The following is a 20232-nucleotide window of genomic DNA, read 5'->3' on the forward strand; positions in this document are numbered from 1 at the left end:
AAACCTCCACCGGGGATCCACCATGACGACGTATGGCGAAAGGTAACCAAACACGGCGGGGATATCTCTCAAGGGATCCCACACCCACCCTCGAAAACGGACCACCATCTCGACTAGCTGCCCATACGTGGCGGTGTGGTTTACTGATTTTGCATAGTTGGCCTACTTATCGGGTTTGTCTTCTTCCACATCTACAGTTTAAATAAACCACACTCTGTTGCTTCCTTTCTACATCGATTAGTCACTAAAATCACATTGGTTGTTATATTACCATTCTTTTTACTCTTTTTTAAGTTTTTTTAAGCAATAATTTATTCGCACTATTTTATACACGCACATTCACGCACACGCACACACTACACACGCGTCGCCAGTACACCCGAGTCACTAGAAGATGTATACGATGATCCCTCCGCTCGTATTCCGGAGGGAGTACTAAATCTTATTGCTCATGCTCGTCGAAGAACTACTACCGGCCAATTGGGACATATTCCCGTTTGGCTTCAAAGCGCGCTCGTCAGGTTTTTTTCTGTTTTTTTTTCTCATACATCCATCCTCTTTCTCACAACCTCAATCGTACGATTTCACAGTCGTTCTTGTACCCCTTTCAACCCGGCTTTACACGCCCCCGTTCATTCTCTTATTCTCGACCGCAGCGTAACATAACATTCACTCGAATCCCTTTTACACTCCACTCCTTCAGGCATACTCACTTTTCTTTTTTACTGTTTTGCTTAATCTACTCTTTTTTGACTCAGCTGTTGATCTTTTAGAGCTTTCCACATCGTTTGATCTGCCCGCCGACTTATTGAGGATCAACAGCATTGGTTTGATTAGCTTTTTCGCATTTTTCTTTACTTGTTCTGCTTGATTTTTTTTTTTTTGGCATTCCGGCCAACTTAGACTATTTGCAAGACGTAACGATTCTTGTGTTGCAATTCGCCTCACTAGCTAGCTCTATCGAATCCATCTAGTCGGCCTTTTTTGTCTCACATTCAACAACGAATACCGCCGCAAAGGCAGGATAAGTTCATTAGTTTTTTTTGTTGCTGTTCATTCTATTTTTTCCTGCATCCTGCTATCTTCTAGGCTGCGTATAAACTGCACTCCAGGCGGCCAACAGAGACGTTGCAAAATAGCTTTTTTTTTTTATCCATCTTACGAACGAAACAGAGCAGATCATAGGGAACTAGGATCGGACCTCGTGGATTAAAACGAGCACACCAGATTACTAAATGGGCAGGCTAAGTGAAGTCTATGGAGACATTCCTCACTCGTGCCAGCCAGAAAACTCCTTGTGTAGACGCTCCGTACCGAAGTATGTACAGAAGATCGGCTAACGTTTTGGTTTCAGATGAAATGAAAACAAACTTCTTCTGCGTTTACTTAGTACTTCGACCAGAGTGGGGGGGGAGGGGGGCACGATAAATGAATGGTGTTGTTCTTTGTTTTGGTTTGCTATATCTCCCAAGGTGATATCGGAACGAAACACAAGTTATGGTTATGGTGCATGCTGGAACAAGCAACGTTCCACAAGCGCAAATAATGCATACACACACACACACACACAAATAAATCGATACTTCCGCTAACCATTCAAATGATCCTCACACAAACGAACGTTCACAATGTACGTGAACGAGGATTGAAGCATTTCACAGGATATGTTTTTCATTAGTTTGTTTTGTGTGCTTGTGTGTTTATGTTTGCTAATAAAGACTGCCCATCAAGCATCAACTGGAAGCTCGTAGAAAGCGATTGATAATAAGGAACCAATAGAAACGAATGGGGGAGAAGGAAGGGGATTTTTTACGAAATAACCTAACATATTTTAAATTATGTAAACATAATTACGGCCACCAATCGTGGCGCACTGTGACTTTGATGATAACGTTGCTGGGCAGCTGAACACGGCCAAATCGAAGATGCATACTGGTTCTAGTGTTTAGTTTTGTTTTAAACATACTCCTAAATAGATACAGCAATCTGCCCTAGAAAACACCCTCACTCTCTCATACACGACGCACTCTTTAGTGGCCGCCTTTTCTGACCCTGTGTGTTTGATACTCCCTTACACCAAGTAGCAGTTCGCTTTTTTGCTCTTCCCGGTGCTAATTTCTGCTTCACTGGATGGTCTCATCTTCCTTAGCGCGAATGCTATGCATTACACGTTCCGACTTTCGGCTTAGTGTTACGCGTATTGGCTTTCATTTGTTTGACCTATATACTTGACAGTAAGCGCATTACAGTTTGATCTCCTATTTTTTTTTTCTCTTTTAAAACACTAACTGACTGAGTGTCATCGATTGAAACATCGATACGACTAACTTATACTGCGCGCCTTGCTGGCTGGGGGCTCCATACCAAAATCGCGTGTACCACGTCCCTCTTTGATACTGCACACATTGGACGAACCTTCCCTCTTATTTGTCTTCGTAGTATTTGACAGTACCGTTGTTGCCGCAAATGGCATCTTCCCAGGCTAAAAGAAAAAAAACGGGTTAGATGTGATTGTTATGTTTGTTCTATATTTTTATATTGAAATACACTCATTAACCTATCAAAAAACAAATAAGGCCCCCCGTTTGGTCAACCCATCCGCTTTCTCGTTGCCGGTGATGCCAGAATGAGCTGGTATCGAAATCAGAGATATCATATCCTAAATGCTTTGTCAAACATTAAATAATCATTGTTTTACGAAATAATCGGGGCTCTAAGCAGCCTTCACTGACCTGGGAGCCTCCACTGCGCTAAAGCTGTTCGTAAAAATGTGGTAATGATCAGCAGGACACGCTCTGATGATTAACAGATCGTAAAATATTGCGAACTACTCTTATGAAATGCACAACGTTTCGAACGCACAACGTATGAAATGCACAACGGCTATTATGTTGTTGTTTACGATTGAAAATACAAAAATTATGCTAAATAACCACAGAATTTCAATAAACATTCGATAACAGTGCGATCCAACGAACTACAGCACCGTTTGTTTACACTTTTGATCAATTGTTTCCAACCTAACACAAAGATTACGCATGTGATTATAAGGTGTGAAAGCCAAAATTATGTTTGACAGATCGAGTATAGCGTACATCACGATTACACTTCCGATTCACTTCGTTTGGCGTTCCTTTAATGCAAAACTAGATATTTGCACAATTTTAGAATAAGTATTTCTTTTTGACGAGAACTTAAAATTTGTCGTTCATGACAGCTAGAGATGCGTTGATGGCCACACGATTCACCATTCGCGCGAAGATTTAATTAATCCCACCGTAGAATGCGGTCGAGACTGTCAATCGATGTGATATTGGCGGCTGCCAAGGTGTTGGTCAAGAATGGTAAGAAAACCCTTGTTCGGTCATTGCTACCCCCATAAAGGACTCACTGGACTTTACTCTGTTACTTTTAAGGAATCACACGTTCGAACGAAGAAGGGTAACTAAGTTAGCTACTCCAAAAAAAATCACATGAACGACAGTCGTCATCAAATTGAATTCAAGAATCCTTTTGATAACTGCTTAAGTGATACGTTTGGTACATAGATGAATCCAATGGAACAGAAATAATCAATAAAATCAGTACTATTGGTGAAAAACAACAATTTTGGTGCCTCAGTGGTTTAGTTATTGTGGCATTGTGATTATCCCTTCATCATATTATCAAAAATGAAGTCAACAACATTTAGCGTTTAACAATATCGATCAACATGTGGACCACTCGAAAAGTTTGTATGCTATATCTATCGGTAACGCAAAACGTATCCGATAGCTTTCTTATAGATAGATAGTAATAACCGGTTCTTACCTGTTCCTACGAAAAACACAATCTTATCGTGATTGTACTCCGTTGTGTGAACCTTTTCCGGTGCGATGAACCGAAGGTTGAACTCCTTCATCTTCTCTCGGACGGGAGCGATCGGATGTGACGTCTGCTGTACGATAGCATCGGTGGTAGTGGACGATGACGTAGACGATGACGACGATGGGGGGTGTTGCTTATGCTGCTGCAAATTACCAACTGTTTGCGGGTGTGTCTGCGCAGCAGTATCAACCGTCGCGACTTGACTGGCAGTTGCTGACATTTGCTGCTGCTGTTGCTGCTGTTGCTGTTGTTGCTGTTGCTGCTGTTGCTGCTGTTGCTGCTGTTGCTGCTGTTGCTGCTGTTGCTGCTGTTGCTGCTGTTGCTGTTGTTGCTGTTGTTGCTGTTGTTGCTGTTGCTGTTGCATTTGTTGTTGTTGTTGTTGTTGCAGCTGTAGTTGCTGCTGTTGGTAGCTTTGAGCAATACTATTAATATTGGTTGCCGGGGTAACGACGGATGTGGCAGGTGATGACTGGCGTGGCTGCTGATGCTGATGATGACTATGATGATGATGATGGTTTGTTGTTACAGTGTTATTATTGTTGTTAATTGCATCGCTACCGGCCATGGTTCCCTTTCCGACCATTGTAGCCACAACAGCGGGTGGTTGCTGGATGGCCACCGGGACTACCAAGGGTGCAACGGCCGCCGCAGGGGTAACTGGTGCAACGCCGACCGTTGCCGGCAAGGGACCAGCGGGGGCGGCACCGGGAGGCATCAGCACTCCGTAGGATGGAACGATGGTCGCTATTCGGGGCAGATTTGGTGGTGGAACCGTAATGAGATGTGGCGTCGGTACGGCAACCACGGCGGCGGCTGCCGCTGGATTACCGTTGGGATCGGTCGGGATTGGTACGGCCGTAGCGGTCACGGGGACGACAGCGGTGGCGGGTGCTGCCAGCACGGTCGGTGGTGGCATCGGGTACGGGTTGTGGTGACGTGGTGGCCGATTTGTAGCCGGGGCCGGAGGAGCTTGCTGTGGATGCGGCGGAGAAGCCAAGAGATGATGCGGTGTTGGTGGTGGTGGTAGAGATGGTGGTGGCTGCGTATATATCGGGTGTAGAAGGGCAACGGCCGGTGGAGGCTGCTGGAAGTTCAAGGTAACGGTGGTCGCATCTGGTGGGATCGTTGTAGTTTGAACCGCGCTCGTTGTTCCCGTCGTCGAATCGTCTGACTGCTGCTGGACATCTGCTGCAGGGATCGCGGTAGCCATGACGATAGCCGTTGCCACGGGCTGCTGTTGCTGCACAAGCTGATGTTGCTGCTGCTGCTGTTGGTAACTGTGGGTCGTGGCAGCGACGCCAGCCGATGATAGCGATACTGACGAGGAAGAAACCGACGACGAAGCGGACGATGACGATGCTTTACCGATGTTGCGCGTATCTACTACTGATGGCGAAGATTCGTGCTGTTCCACAGGCATCGCCGTGCTTTTCTTCTCGGAAGCAGAAGCAACGGCAGCCACTTCTGCTCCACCACTACCAGCACTGTTGGTATTTCGAGAACGCTGTTGCGACGTCTGCTTCGATCCTGCTGGCTTCGGATTCTGATGCTCGGTACACCCACCAATGGTGCAACGTCCATCAAGCAGGCTACGATCTTCTTCGCTAAAATCTCCGAAGAGCAGCTCTTGGTCAATGTCGAACCCGAACGTAAATTCATTCGATTTTGGCTCGTTATCGTTCAGAATTATAACCGCTGGTCGATGCGTGTGGTGTTGATGTTGCTGCTGCTGTTGCTGCTGTTGCTGCTGTTGTTGCTGTTGCTGCTGTCCCTTGGCTGCTGTCGATGCTGCCTTACCAGCCGCTGCCGCAGCGGACTGCTTATCCTTCTTGTGGCGCTTACTACCACCACCGGCCGCACTCGTCGTCGTCACGTTTTGCAAAGCCTGGGGAGAAGTCTGCAGGAAGTGAATCGTGCTCGCACCGAGCGCCCCAGCTCCACCATTCATGGGGCTACGAGTGTCGAATGGTAGCATGTTGGTGGTGGTCTGCGTATCGGTGTCGATAAGGACGGCGGCACTGTTATGGATCATCGGGTCGTAGTCTCCAGACGCGTCTACTACCTGCGCCGTTGACGATACCGAAGAATCCTTTTTCAATTTGGCTTTCTTCGAGCTAACAACATTGGAGCCACTGGATGTAGAAGAACCCGTAGTCGAAGGCGCGCTGGTAGTGCTGTGGCCGACGCTTACGGCACTACTACTTCCTTGTGCTGAAGAATTCGCCATTGTGCTGGCACTGACGATAGACCCAGCAACCATCGACGGCGGGCCCGGCGCCCCCTTCGATGAAACACTTTTACTTCCAACCGACGCGGAAGCACCTGCAGCTCCATCGGAATTGTTATTATTCAAACGCTGATGATGATGGTGTCCTTTGACCGTTTTTTCAAGCGCTGGATAGTGCTCGTTGGAGTAGTACAGATCGGGGTTGTCGACACTCTTGGACTTGTGAAACGACTTTTCCATCTCGGCACCAGCTTTACCACCGCCAGGAGGCAGGATACCGTTCGGCGGTCCAGTGGACGTATCGCGCGACTCTGTGGAGGAGGACGTTGTCGTCGTCGACGTTGATCCTGTTCCATGGTGCTGCTGTAGCGATGGATTATTCTTCTCGTCGGCGACATTGTTCACAGCCGTAAGCAAACTTTGCGAGTATGTCGCCCGAGTTCCTACCGTACTTTGACTATTGCCTACGCTATTGCTGCCAGTACTGTTGGTGCTGCTAACGGCGCCACTATATACATTTCCACCGACACCGCCTGATGTAGACGACACCTGAGATGGATGCGCTTGGCCCAACGAGCACGATACCGACCCCGTCGGCATCGAAGACAATGAGCCCGCTGCGGCGACCGTTGCTGACAATAGTGGTGCCGCCCCCTGTTGCGTGTGATGATGGTGCGATTCGACTAGTTGTGGGAAGGCTACCGATGAGTTGAGATCTTGCAGCAGGTTGGCGGTATTGCTATTGCCACCGGTGGCATTCGAGTGTGCGAGGAAACCGTCGAGTGAACCTCCGTCGCCTCCGCCGGTAATTGTTGACGCTGTCCCATTGCTGTTGGCACCCCCACCGTTCTTCTCGGCCATTGGTGCGTTCGGTATGCGTGCGATCTCCGCGTAAGACTGGGACGCGCCGCCGCTTTGTCGCTGTTGTTGACTAGTCTGTTGATGCTGATGATGATGGCCCGCCGCCGGGGGCGTCTGCTTCTTGGCCTGTTGCTTCTGCTGCTGCTTGCGGGCAGCGTTGGTCTCGATTGGCAGCGAGTGAACCGAATCGGCATCACTGGAGTCTGACTTCTCCGACGGTGGAACGGACGAGGTCGATTTTCGCCGCGACACATCGTTGTTCATGTAAACCTCACGATCGGCCGTGAAATGATTGCTGGCTTGATAACGACCACCACCACCACCGGCTGGTGCACCGCCACTGCCACTATTGTTACTGTTGTTAGTATTGCGGCCATAATTGCTTCCACCTCCAGCACCGGCCGTATAGCGTCGGTTCTGTCCGATACTGTTCGGACCGGCCGTCGTGTTGCCTTCGTCCTGACCAAGATGTTGAACCTTCTTTTTGGTCTTCTTCTTCTTAGTAACTACGTGAAAGTCAGAGGCCTCGCCTCCACCACCCGCACCAGTTCCGCTTCCACCAACCGCGGAAAGTGATTCCACCGACATCCGCAGCGAGTCACGCTTCTTCAACGATGACGACGATGGCTGTGTCGTTCCCATGTCCCCTAAAGACGCCGTAGAGGAAGCATTTTTACCACCACCGGCCACCGGGCCGCCCACGTTTTGCTCCTTTTTGTCCTTCCTACCTTTGCCTCCACCACCACCACCGGTCGTGGCGGACGAGGACGATACGAGTGCCTCTACGGCTTCGATGGGCATCGTGGAACCCATATCGTTGCCGAGGAAAGTAAGTTCCTCCGTGCCCCAAGACCGCCGCTCGGACCGTTTGCCACTATCTCCTCCCTTGGTGGTCGTGAGGTTAGACGATGAGGTCGCCGTCGAACCACTGCCGGCGGTGCTCGCATGCGCTCCGGATTGGGTTTTCTTTGATTTACTGCTACGCAGCGTAACGGCCGGGTCCGTCTCCTGGGCCCGCGCTTTCTCCACGTGATTTTGTCGAGTGTTTTCTTCCTCCACCTTCTTTCTGCTGCAACTGCTCAGCTCCTCGAGCGAGTTACTTTTCTTCATTTTGGCCGCAGCCGCGCGTTCTCGTTTTTTCTCGTTCTTGCGCTTGCCCCGTTCCTCCTCCTTGCCACCACCATCGACCATCGAGCCGGAGACAATAGCGCCAGCTGCACCGATTCCGGCCGTAGTGCTACCACCAACCGTCGTATAACATCCGCCACTTTGCACACGTGTTACTTTCATGCTCGATCCGGAACTGGCAGCCGATTGCTGCTGCTGCTGTTGCTGCTGTTGTTGCTGCGATGATTGCTTCTGTGGCTTGTCGCTGTCGTCGTTTTCGATGTAGGACACCAGGGCCTCGATTTCGAACTGCCCTCGGTAGCCGGCAATGTTTTCCGGTACCACCACCACCGTATTGCGGTCGGATTTCGGTTTACGGGGCTTTTTGTTGCCTCCTGCTCCAAGTCCAGATCCTGACCCACTGCCAGTGCCACCAGTGCCTCCTCCCAGTTGGCTGCTGCCGCCAGACGACGCGGTTATGCCTCCCCCGCTGCTGCCTCCGAACTGCGAGACGGAGTTGGCATTTTCATCAAACTTTTGCTGCAATTTAAAAAGTCGGTAAAACAAAATTGATTAGTTGCTCAATCCCTACACTTAGACCTTTCCATTCCAGTGTACCTGTATCGTGGGGTAAGTAAGGCTACTTCGCGTCGTCGATATGAACTGGTTGTTCGACGAGAGCACTGACTTGATCGTGGACTGGTCTACCTTACTGCTGTCGATCATGCACTTTACCGCCGGATAGGTCGAGCCGAGCTGTACCGTTTCCAGCATCGGTAGCGACACCGTCTTGTCCACATGGTGCACTGATGCCGGTCGGGTCACGTTGCAAGCCTGACCTATCTCCAGGCTGGCCTGTGTCGTGTACTGCTGCTTAGGGTAGGAGAATGCTTTCTTTGACAATGGCAAGGAACCGGAGCCACTAACCGAGCCCCCCACTGCCATTCCGGAGCCAGAGCCGCCGGTACTACTGCTACTGCTGGAGTTGCTGCTGCTACCACCAGCACTATTGCCAAACGCATCGATCCCACCACCGTACGTTACGGTCGTCGTGGACGAACCGCCGGATGTAGCACCGATGCTTCCTGACACCACACCGGAGGCACCACCGGTACTGCCGCTGCCGCTGTTGGTGGCCGCACTGCTGCCCATCGCCATTAGTTCGATGTCGTCAACGTTGGTCTCGTAGTTGTTACTCTGGGACACAAACATGCACAACTGTATACATTAACCAGATGGGTGTGGGTGTGGATTTAACGCATAAAACAAACGCCAAGCACAACACGGTACGACGACCCAGATGGGGACAGACAGAATGCGTTCCGGTGGAGGACTATCCATGCTAATTTCAATTTGTGTTTCATTTAAATCGTAGGGAACGTTAATGTACAATTTAAAAAAAAACTTAAAGAGCGTTCACGCACAAAAGATTGCGAATTTTCTAGTGAGAGAATTAAAAAAAAACATACTTGCAACTATACTGTTCCCTAATTTTGTGATCCGCCGTAAGGGACGAAAGAGTATCCTCATTTGTACAACGAACGTTTTCTATCAAACCTCCTTGAAGGATTTGTTTGATTTTCTGTTATTTACGTGCTTCATAGTACCCAGAATATTCTACAGAATAGCAAAATTTATTCAAAGTTGTTTCCTAGCAGTTTTAGAACAAATAATTATTCAACAAAAAATACTAATTTACGTTAAACCATTTTATCTCCACATTATTCAGAGGGTCTACATCGGATTATAACTCATCAGAATGTTCAGAGAAATCCAAGAGAAGAAATGTCAAAACCTAACAGGTGACTTCTTATTCGAATGGCGTTCAAATGAAAATCTGCCTAAGCTTAAGCCCTCTTTTATGAATTGGGGAAAAAAACAATGAAAAGGTAATAAAGGACAATATCAACCATTGCGACGAAAGAGATCACCACCACGGATGGTATGCTTCTAATATATTTCATTTTTTCTACATTTTTTGTTACGTGTCATTTTTATACTTTGAGTATGATGCCTAAATTCCACTGATAACATAGAAAATCTGTTTTTTTAAGCAGACATTTTAAATTTTAATTATCGAACATGAGTGCCGCTTTTTAGTATGAGCATCATTCTAACTATTTCCATGGAAGAGTTGTGGTTCTAATTTTGCTATACGCCAGAATAGGAGATTCGTACTACAATTCATGTTGTCCACTGTTTAACGTATCGTGCTGTCCTCATAGGCCGGCTTTACCTTTGTTCATCACACTTACCTGCTGTAAAGCGTTGCTTGCATGTCCCGAGAGCACCGACGGTTCGTCCGAATCAAGTTCTCCCATATTAATGACGGTATGGCCTACTGCACCGGAACCGGAGCCGCCGGAGCCACCAGTCACCGAATGCGAACCGACCCCCAGCGAGCCCGTGCCAGAGTCAACGCTGCTGCCACCACCCCCCTTTGCCAGATGAGATTCATCACCCCTGCTCCAATCGTTCCCGGCAATTGCATTGAGCGGAGCGGACTGGAGCAGGGCCCCGTAGTCGTTGGTTTTGGCGGAAGAAAGTTTCACGGAGGTCGACTTGAGCGGGCGTCGAACCTCATTCAGGAACGGCTGCTCACTGATGTAGGATGGTGTCGTCGTTTCGTTCACGTTGCTTGGCAGACTACCGCCCTCGCGCTGCCTCGAGGAAACGGACGAAACCTGGCGCTTCGTGCGTGCGCCACCGTGACCACCGCCCCCGTGTCGCTTGTTGGTGAGGCTCGAGCCAGAGCAGTACTCGGTGTAGCCATATTCTTGCTTCGTCGCTTCCGTGATGTCCTGCAGGGAACCGCCCTGCGTCGGTCGAGCGGATGCTCGCTTGCTGAGCACTGGTCGGCTGGCGAAGGAAAAGTTCTGCTCTTGATCTTCGCGTTCCGTTTTGCTCAGCAGTTCCTATACGGATGGGGGTAACGGAAATGGTTAGATTGTTGACATGGCTCCTGGTGTCCGATGAAGAGGGAACTCTTTGTACTTACATTGAACGTAGCACTCTTGTGCTCGCGATCTTTTGGGCACTTGTAAGTAATCGCTTCATCCAGCAAAGCTTTTAGGGCATCCTCGTTCATTGTGGCAAGCTGGAATACAAGGTAAAATACAATTTATTTTATCCCCACTATTGTGTCATTAAATTAAGTTTTATTTGGAAATAACTGTCTAAAATAAGAATTTTGTCGGTTATGTTATTCCGAATAAGACCGTACACCAAAAAACTATTTATCTTAACTTGAATGTTCAATGTTGCTTTCTGATTGAATTTTCCATACTCTCCAGTCGCACGTGTGAAACGACTCCTCTATTCTTGTATCCTCGATTCGCCAAAATAATACAAATTGCATTCAGCCGTACATGTACAAATCAACAGAGAGCTGCACGGCCACACAAATACAATCAGCCTCGCGGCCATACACACGCATTCGTGAGCGATGACGTTCCTGTCGTTCATTGAATCCATCACCCACAACCAACCGGAATTTGCGTTTGCTACCGATGGTTTGCTGGTTTGACTCATGACAAAATGAATTTATTTGTTTTTCGCCAAAATATACAAATGATAAGGTGTAAACAAACCAGGTGCATGATATCATTACGTTCGCAATTCGCTGCATAAAGATAGCGTTGCTGAAAGGGAGTTTTGACATTTACAGAGAAAAGAGAGATGGCAACGGTGCCGTTGGACGTCCGTCCCTTTTCCCTTGATGCAGTTGAACGCAGGTGCCAAGAAAAAGGACACGGAGTTGCATCCAAAAAAGCATCGGAAAGCGAAAGAGCAACAGCAGAAGCAGTATCAAACACATTTGCTGCAGCATTGCACATTGAATCCGCGAAGACCATCGCTACTCGGTATGACAGCTCAAACGAGCAAACGTCAAAAAACAAAAATGGCCGAAATTCTGCCGTTTCATGCCAACAAAATAACAATGCTAATATTCTTCGGCTTGGCACAGGAGGTAGCAATTCACGAATAATGGCAACTCGGCGATATGTCCGTTTGGTAAGGAACCAGCCACATGCATTGCTTTACCAATCTTTCGATTATGTACGTAGCCAGACGGAGCCGCCCTCTCCCCCACCATTCCGTGGTACGTACCGGTTCCTGTGCAGACGATTGGAAGTGGGTATCTTTATTGTTGTTGCTGCCACCGGCTGCCGAAGCGGACGATGACGAACCCTTGCCGCTTTCAACGTTTTTGCCATGACCGCCGCTGGTGGTGGCTGCCGCCGCTGCCGTAGATGTTGTCGTCAAAGAAGAAGACACTTTGACGGCCGTTGCCGGCGTGGTGGTGGTCGTTGTGGTGGCCGCTGACATTGCCATCGTGCTGATCACGGGAGGTATTGCAATCATTCCAGGGGTCGATCCCGACTTGCCGCAATCCCCGTGACTGTTGATTGTAGTACTTGCCCCGGGAGTGGAACTAGTCAGCCCGGAGGAGGCTGGTACGGGTCGATCGCGTGTGTCGTTGCCGGTGGTTCCTGCCGTACGATCGGTTGTGTCGCCGGATCCCGATGTGATCTTCTGCTGCTCGTCGCCAGCTTTATCTGGCGCCTTGGGCTGTCCAAGTTCTGGCGACGGAGCCATCGGCGAAAACGGACGATTCCACAACCGACCGGCGGCGGAAGTTTCTTCCGCCCCAAGCAAAGGGAATCGCTCGGTTCACCGGTGAAACTTTTTCCCTACGTTGTCGCTACTGCCGATGGAAACACTTCCTGCAGGTAATGATGGTTATGTTTCCAGGACAAGAAGCTTCCCGCAACACGACCGGGCTGGGGAACACGTTCTAAGCAGGTTCAGGACGAATGGACCAAAATATGCACACCAAACGCAAGTCCACGCGAGGCACAAGCAAAGATACAAAAAAAACACAGACAAAGGTTAACAAAAGATCTTTTCATAGTCGGGTTAACAAAAAAAAAACTTTAGATAAGAATTTAAAATTCTCAATAAACCCCGGAGGCTGGATTGCATACATCCATTCTCTAGGACAGTGAAATTACATTCAACAAACCTCTTCCACAGCTCACTTTGTTTTTTGAAGCCCAGAGATTCTTTGCAATGCAACACACACGCTCTGCACTAATTCCTGCTCTTGGCACAATGATATATGATTATATATGTATATATGGTGTATATTATAATGTACATATATGTTCGCCTATTGATCAGACGATTTTTTGTGTAGTTTTTCCACTGAATGCACAGCACGTTGCCGTTGTGGCTCTTTCGTTGCTTAAAAATCACTTTAGCACTACTTTTCGGTGTGGTGTGTTTTGCAGCCGTGCGGCCGCAAGAAAATTACTGCTCTTCTTTCAATGTGGCCAATCTATCGCCGACCGAATATCACCATCGCCATATCTGCCGTCTCGTTTGCCCGCACCGCGGTCTCCTACCACCACTGCCGCTGGCGATGTTCATCTCGCACTGACAGTCGCGACCGCTACGTACCAGCCTCGCGACTGTGTGGTGGTGCCAAGTCGACTACTCCGCCGCGTGTGTTGGTTCCGTGACGGATCGGCGAATTTCGGAGACGTTTTCTTCTACCTCTTTCCTTCTCTGCTCTGGCTGTTGCTGCACTCTTTGCACATATTGCCCGTCGCATGCGCTTTCTTTTTCTATCTACACCTATCTATCGCTTGCGCACACACGGCTCTTTCATCTTCGTTCACTCACTGCACTCTTCTCGCACGATCGTCCTCGACGTTTTATACGCACGCCAGCCCTTTCAGCGACTACACACCGACTACCATTCCTTTCAATTTCATTTTCTTTTCGTCACCACTACTGCGCTAATATTGCTCCCTACATTTCACCGATGCAAGCGAATATGTGTCTCTTCACGGCACTGCTAGTCACATTGCGAATGGGGTTTTTCATTTTTTCCGCAACACGATTCCACTGGACACTCTGATCACGACCCGTATTAGGATATCTTTTTCTCTGGCACACACGGCGCACACCGAATACTGCTACTTCGTATGGCTGATGGCCTCTTGCAAAAATAGGGCTTTCAGAACTCCACACTACTACACTTTTGGACACTTTGGAGCTAACGCCTGCTGCTGCTTTTTGCTTGCAGTTCTCTGACCTGCCCACGACGACCTACACGCACTGCTGCAACGGGGTTCTGTCTTTGCGATAAAATTAATAGTTCTTCAACGCTGGACCCGTTTCTTTACCGATTAAATTGGACGAACTATACAAACGCTTGCCGCTGCTCGTGTGCTAAAGAAGGCAGTCGAAAAACATGACACCACGGATTCTAACTCTCCGACTACTGCGAGAGTTCCGATTAGTGTTGGCCGAATCGGGATTTGGAAGTCTTGAAGATTCGATCCCTAGACGGATTCCAAAGATTTGAATCCCATCTGACGGTTTCCAAAGATTCGAATCATATCTGATGAATTCATTATTCAAAACATCGTTTCCTTACGTAAGTAGATTTTTATGATCAACAGAATTGCTAACAATGGTGAGACTCACATGTGGCATGTTTTTATTGCGGAAAAAGCGAGATATCAGTTGTGACTTGATGGAGATTCAGATTAGGATAAACGATTTCTAGACCGGCACTGAATAGTTTATATCTTTTCGCGACTGTTTGATGGATTGGGATTCGGATTTGGAGATTCGATGTACCCATCACTAGAACGAAGCTGCAGCGCACCAAACTGGCATCAACAAGCATGAAAAACCTTGGTCACAGCTTGAAATAATGACTGAAATACCAAATTTGTTAATAACTTTTTAGTGCCTGGGTCAATTACAGTAACAGACCTCTCAAATGAAAGGTCTTTTTAAGGCAAATAACTTGATACAACAAAAATTCTACCTCGATTCTTAGTTTATGAAATAAACATTTGAATGGGATGTAGGTACAGAATCCTTGGTTGGTATTTTCTGCTGAAATAATAAATTTGTTAATAAATTCATGATCGCTTAACCGATTTGTACATGTAACCACTCAAATGAAATGTCTGCTCAAGGCACACAACTTGTGCTACAAAATATCTTTCCCTCTTTTCTAGCTTTTGAGAAAACTAATTGTGTGGAACAGAGACAGCACTCTACTGGGAATAAGGTTGCTAAACCTCGATTACTGAAAAGCAAATATCTGCCTAATTAGAATATTTGAACTTTATTAGAAGAATAATGTCTGATATGCTGATATTCTTACGTAAATCATTCAATTAATTAAACAAATCATATGGCCAAGTTAAATGTCCATGTATGATATGACGAATTGGGATTCGGATTCGGAAATCTGGATCTACAAATGGATTTGGATCAAAAGATTAGAATCCCAACCGGGAATCGATTTTCCCAACACTAGTTCCGATTTGCAGTAACGCGATTCGTACCGTTCCTTTTACAAGAACCATGAATCCTGCAACGAAAGGTGGCGATCTACAGTGCTAGCTCTAATAAAGCTTTATGAACTTGTTAGTTCCTTCATTTCCTCGCTCTAAAGTGATACATGGAACCCTGAGCCCAAAATCAAAATCTACATTATCGCTTATACTTTGAAACACCAACGTAAAATCCATAGGTAATCACATATTATTAACGACTCTCTGGTTCCGGATCGGTCGTACCATTGTCAATGTGACCATCTCTACAAAACACTGTTGATGCTAATTATTTAAACGGATTTATATTCAAGCGAAATATACACTTGTCAGCTGTAAAAGTCCACTTGAACGGATGGAAACGGTTAATTAAATCAAAGTAACCCTATTAGTAAAATATAAGGCTCAGCAGCTGAGAGTCGGTTTTATATTATAAACTCTTGGAAGCAATTGAAATATCGAAAAAGTATGGAGGCAAGCAATTCAGGATATCAAGGATTAAACTGCTTCCTATGCAAGTACTGGTTTTGCAAAATGTACTTATTCAAACAGCACAACCGAAAGTATCACAGAAACTTTGGTGATTTCTTAGACTTGCCAACATTACCAGAAAACCATCGTCATTCCAACAATAAAATGCTGTTCGCTCAATTCCATGTCGATCGAGAAATGCCACTCCTAATGCGAATATTTGTGGCGGAAACACAGTGCACGATGCGAATAGCAAACAGCTACGACTTTGAGGAACTTCTACACAAGCAGAAGGAAAGCAAATGTGGGCCCAAGCCCACAATTGTCTACGATGTCTTTCCACTCTTCAATGAAGACGGTATCAACGGGTATACTGTCACGCCCTGGACTAAACCACCTTCTAAACCACAAAAGGCGTGCTTTGAAAACTGTTTAGAAAATGCAGAGAGCGAGCAAGGCGATAATGTGGAACATGATCCGTTTATGCAATCATACAGGTAAATATTCAAACAAAATTGTCACCAAATCACCGACTTTATCTTTTACTTTGAATCGTATTATTCTAGTGCAATGAAATATCAACACACAAATATTTTTCTACAAGCCATTCCGAACCCGTTTTGTGCTATGTTAGAAACATTAGTTGATCGTATGTGATCATTTCAGACGGAGAAAACAGTAACTTTTGTACAAATAAAAAAATCTTGCTAGTAAAAATGTTTCAAAATCTTGCTAGTAAAAATGTTTTGTTGGCAAATCTCTCTACATTTTTTCACAAACATTTTATTTTGCAATAAAATCAAGTTCTTGAAAAAATGTTTTAGAAAGCAAATGTTAGAAAGCCAGTAAGCATAAACAATTTATTTTATTTAATAACATTATGACAATCATATTCTCACAAGTTCAGTTTCCTATCTTAACAATGTAAATTTCATTTAAATGATTTCTATTATATTTTTGGAGGTCCGCGAGAGCTGAGCGGTAGCGCCGGTTAGAAAATCGGCCCATGGGCGCCGGGGATCACCACTTCGACGGCGTGGGTTCGCGTGCCAACCTCCCCTGCACGAGGGGACTGACGATCCATGGACACAAAGGGAAAAAAAAGTCTTGTAAGCCCTTAACAGGCCCTTAAGGCAGGCTTGACCAAAAGACGGTCGTTACGCCAAGAAGAAGATTATATTCTTTGAATTAATATCGCCCACATCAATATTTGTTTATGTTGTCTTGTCGAAAATCGCCCCTACCTTCGGCGGCATGGGATCGAAACCCAACCGAGACCGATTCTTCCCCTGTACGACAGTTGCTAAAAGTCTCTATAAATCCTCATACTACTCCTACTTCTTAAAGTGAGGCCTAAATGTAAATGTATTCAGTTGAATACGGTTGAATTGAATTGAATTCAGTTGAATACAGAGAAAACACTGTTAAATGCAGACCACGATCGATGCATCGAGCAAATCTGTAGGATAGTGAATCAAAACGGAACTTGTCGAGCTAATCAATGATGCAGTTGATGCAGTTGGAATATCATGTGCTGCAGTTAGAAATAATGCTGCTGCTTATATGATATCATCTGAAAATCCCTGTAACACTAAAACTAAGTGCTAGTCATGATAATCGTTTATTTGTAACCGTTTGTATTTTACTTAAGTTAGTCAAGAAAAGGCACATTGTGTACAATGCGAAAAATAAATTGTCTATTTTAAGTGTTGTATTTGCAATAAAAATCTACGTAAAGTTGGTCTAACCCACTAGATTACAGTTTAGAGGTCAGAAAACAGTTGAAGCAACATGGAAAACTTAGGAAAGTGTAAAATACAAAAAAATAGTTGCCACTTTGAAAAATCTTTTTTCCATTTGGTTCATTGACAAGGAAGATGGCCATAAATTGCTGTCGGTATCAATTTCCGGTACATAACATGACCATCACAAGTGACTTCATCAACCGTGTGGTTGTGGCAAACCCCTTACACACCTTCGTAACTGCCTGCTTGACCACTTCTGTTCCAAGATTCTTGTTCTTTCGCACAACCGTGCAGGGATGTAAAGCACAAATCGACCGGATGTGCACCTGAAAGCATTTCGATTTCTCTCTGTCCGGTATATCTAGGCTGCAACCGAGTTTCATTGTCAGTTGTTATTTTTGGCTTATTCATAGGACAAATGTGTGCCGATGAACATCAATTTGTAAGGAAAAAAACTGTGTAAAACTGATTTTACGGAAATGTTTGTACTTACCTGACAAGTTTGCGTGTAATAACATAAACTTTTTCCACGACTTCGATTTTTTCTTACTTCTCGTCCAAATGATTTAATTTCTAGGCCAAATAGTTTGATTAGGTTTTTTAAATTATTCTCAATTTATTTTTTAATTACTTTCTAGTAAAACTAAAGTATAACTCATATAACTTCATAAGAACGGTCATGATGAACTAGCAGAATATTACGAAACAAAACTACAGAATTGTTTTTGTTTTTTTTAGAAGACACATTAAAGTTTATTTGTATGTTTTCATAAATATTAACCCTGCTTCATAACAACCATCAAGAGAGTATACAATTATTGTAGACTTTTAACAGTCCATAAATTCCTGAATAGAGCGGCGTACGCCTGCCGTAACACCACTTGAGCCAGCTTGATGATTTTACACCACCACGTCACCACACGACCAGTATAAATAAAACCGTTAGGCTAAGGAACAGGACGGATACGCCGACAGGGTGCATCATGCTCGGTTTTGCACCGGAACAAAGCGCATTTTCAATCCTATCACAGTTCAGGAAGTGTCGATCTGTGGAGAGCAGCTTGGCGATGCGGCGCAAGAAGATAGCCGACTCCGGCTTGCAGATGAACCGGGCACTCCGGTAAACGCAACTCTCGTAAGAATACCTGGCACTGAAGGTAGGGACAAACAAAAAACAAAATAAAATTTAAGTACAGAAAATACTAATCTACCGAAAGTGGAGTTTGATGCGAGGAGTTGGAGTGTCGGGAATAAGGACGCATGCGTTGCGGTTTGTTCATGTAATCTGCCTTACTTACCAACAGAATTGTATGTACTGCACGTCCATCGATTGTCGACCTGTGCGAGCCATTTCGTCCTTCAGGATATGGATGAACTGATTCGAGCAAACGTCCCACTCCGGGTGCATCAAATTGAAGCAGCCCTTGTGGCGTAGGAACTCTGTTCATCACGGATGCGGAGCAAAGGGGAAAGCAGAATGTAACAGTGAACATAAGTTTTAAGTCATGATTTGTTAAAAACGAAAACGGTTCGCAAAACATTGACCTTCTTCGCTTTAATTGATTTTACAAAACTGAATTACATGAATTACAATGTTTGCAAACTCCACCGGAAATCGTTCCCAGCATCAAACCTCCCCCTTCGGGTACCTATCTGAAACGAATGATCGTAGCACAGGTACTGATACAACTGTTGAGCGCCGTACACTTCGTTTTCGATGATTTTCCGCTGCCTCGCATTCACGCATACCTTCAGGTACTGCCGGACGCATTCCATACCACGAGTGAAAATCCTAGAATGGGACAGGAAGGCCAAGGGCAATGCTTTAACAAAAGCCGGAGCAAAACATCCAAACAAATCAACAAATGGTCAACCCTCCAAGGAATACCTACATACAGCGTTGGTTGATTTCCTCCAGCGAATCGGGAATTTTAACCCGCTGCAGTGCCTCCACCGCTACCGGAGACGTAAAGTTGCTGAAACAATTGCTCAGCAATTCACCGGCACGGCCGCATACCGGAGACTCGACGACGGTACCGCCAACGGATGGCAGAGAGTCTTTGTGGGAACCCATGGAAGAAATAAGAAAAGTAGCGTCCCCAAACATACATATGTAGTTTTGTTTCCCGGATGCTGTTTAAATCGGGTAGACTTATTTCGAAAATAAGGGATACTACAAAAAGAATGAAGAGTGTCTCCGGTTATGGGCTGGATCTAGTTGTTGGCCACCCTGAATAACTTTTGAACCGTAATAGACACAGCTGATCAAAATGATGTCAAACTTTAATCTATAAAAAAAGCTTATAAGCTAGGCTTCTAAAATAAGTTATTCGTTTTTCATTAATAAATGGTAATTTTTTTCATATTTTAAAATTTTTTACATTTTTTAAAGGTGACCCGCAACCAGATAGAACTTTGTTTGTTACTACAAAACGACGCTTTATGTAATTATATGCCATACATTTTCCGTTAGGGTAAAATAATATAGATACTTTGGTAGAAAGTTTGCTAAGCTCTCTAGCTTTCTAGCCATCATTGGTGATCATATCTAGGCACTGTTGTGAACAAAAAAAAGTTACAGTTACTAAAC

General features: G+C 45.7%; 2 protein-coding genes across 2 annotated transcripts; both read right to left on the reverse strand.

Moving 5' to 3' along the window:
• Nucleotides 1–1562: 1562 nt before the first annotated feature.
• Nucleotides 1563–12661, reverse strand: LOC131284967 (mucin-19). The gene is made up of 6 exons (XM_058313825.1): nucleotides 12173–12661; nucleotides 11061–11159; nucleotides 10318–10977; nucleotides 8681–9280; nucleotides 3811–8602; nucleotides 1563–2482 (listed from the first exon to the last, which is right to left on the reverse strand). The coding sequence occupies exons 1-6, from the start codon at nucleotides 12659–12661 to the stop codon at nucleotides 2424–2426; spliced, it is 6699 nt and encodes a 2232-aa protein (XP_058169808.1). The 3' UTR covers nucleotides 1563–2423.
• Nucleotides 12662–18555: 5894 nt separating this feature from the next.
• Nucleotides 18556–19716, reverse strand: LOC131284968 (uncharacterized). Its single transcript, XM_058313826.1, has 4 exons — nucleotides 19535–19716; nucleotides 19292–19434; nucleotides 18941–19082; nucleotides 18556–18793 (listed from the first exon to the last, which is right to left on the reverse strand). Exons 1-4 carry the CDS (start codon nucleotides 19714–19716, stop codon nucleotides 18556–18558), a joined length of 705 nt encoding a protein of 234 aa, XP_058169809.1.
• Nucleotides 19717–20232: the final 516 nt, after the last annotated feature.

This window comes from Anopheles ziemanni, chromosome 3 (assembly GCF_943734765.1).
Source record: "Anopheles ziemanni chromosome 3, idAnoZiCoDA_A2_x.2, whole genome shotgun sequence".
NCBI lineage: Eukaryota > Metazoa > Arthropoda > Insecta > Diptera > Culicidae > Anopheles > Anopheles ziemanni.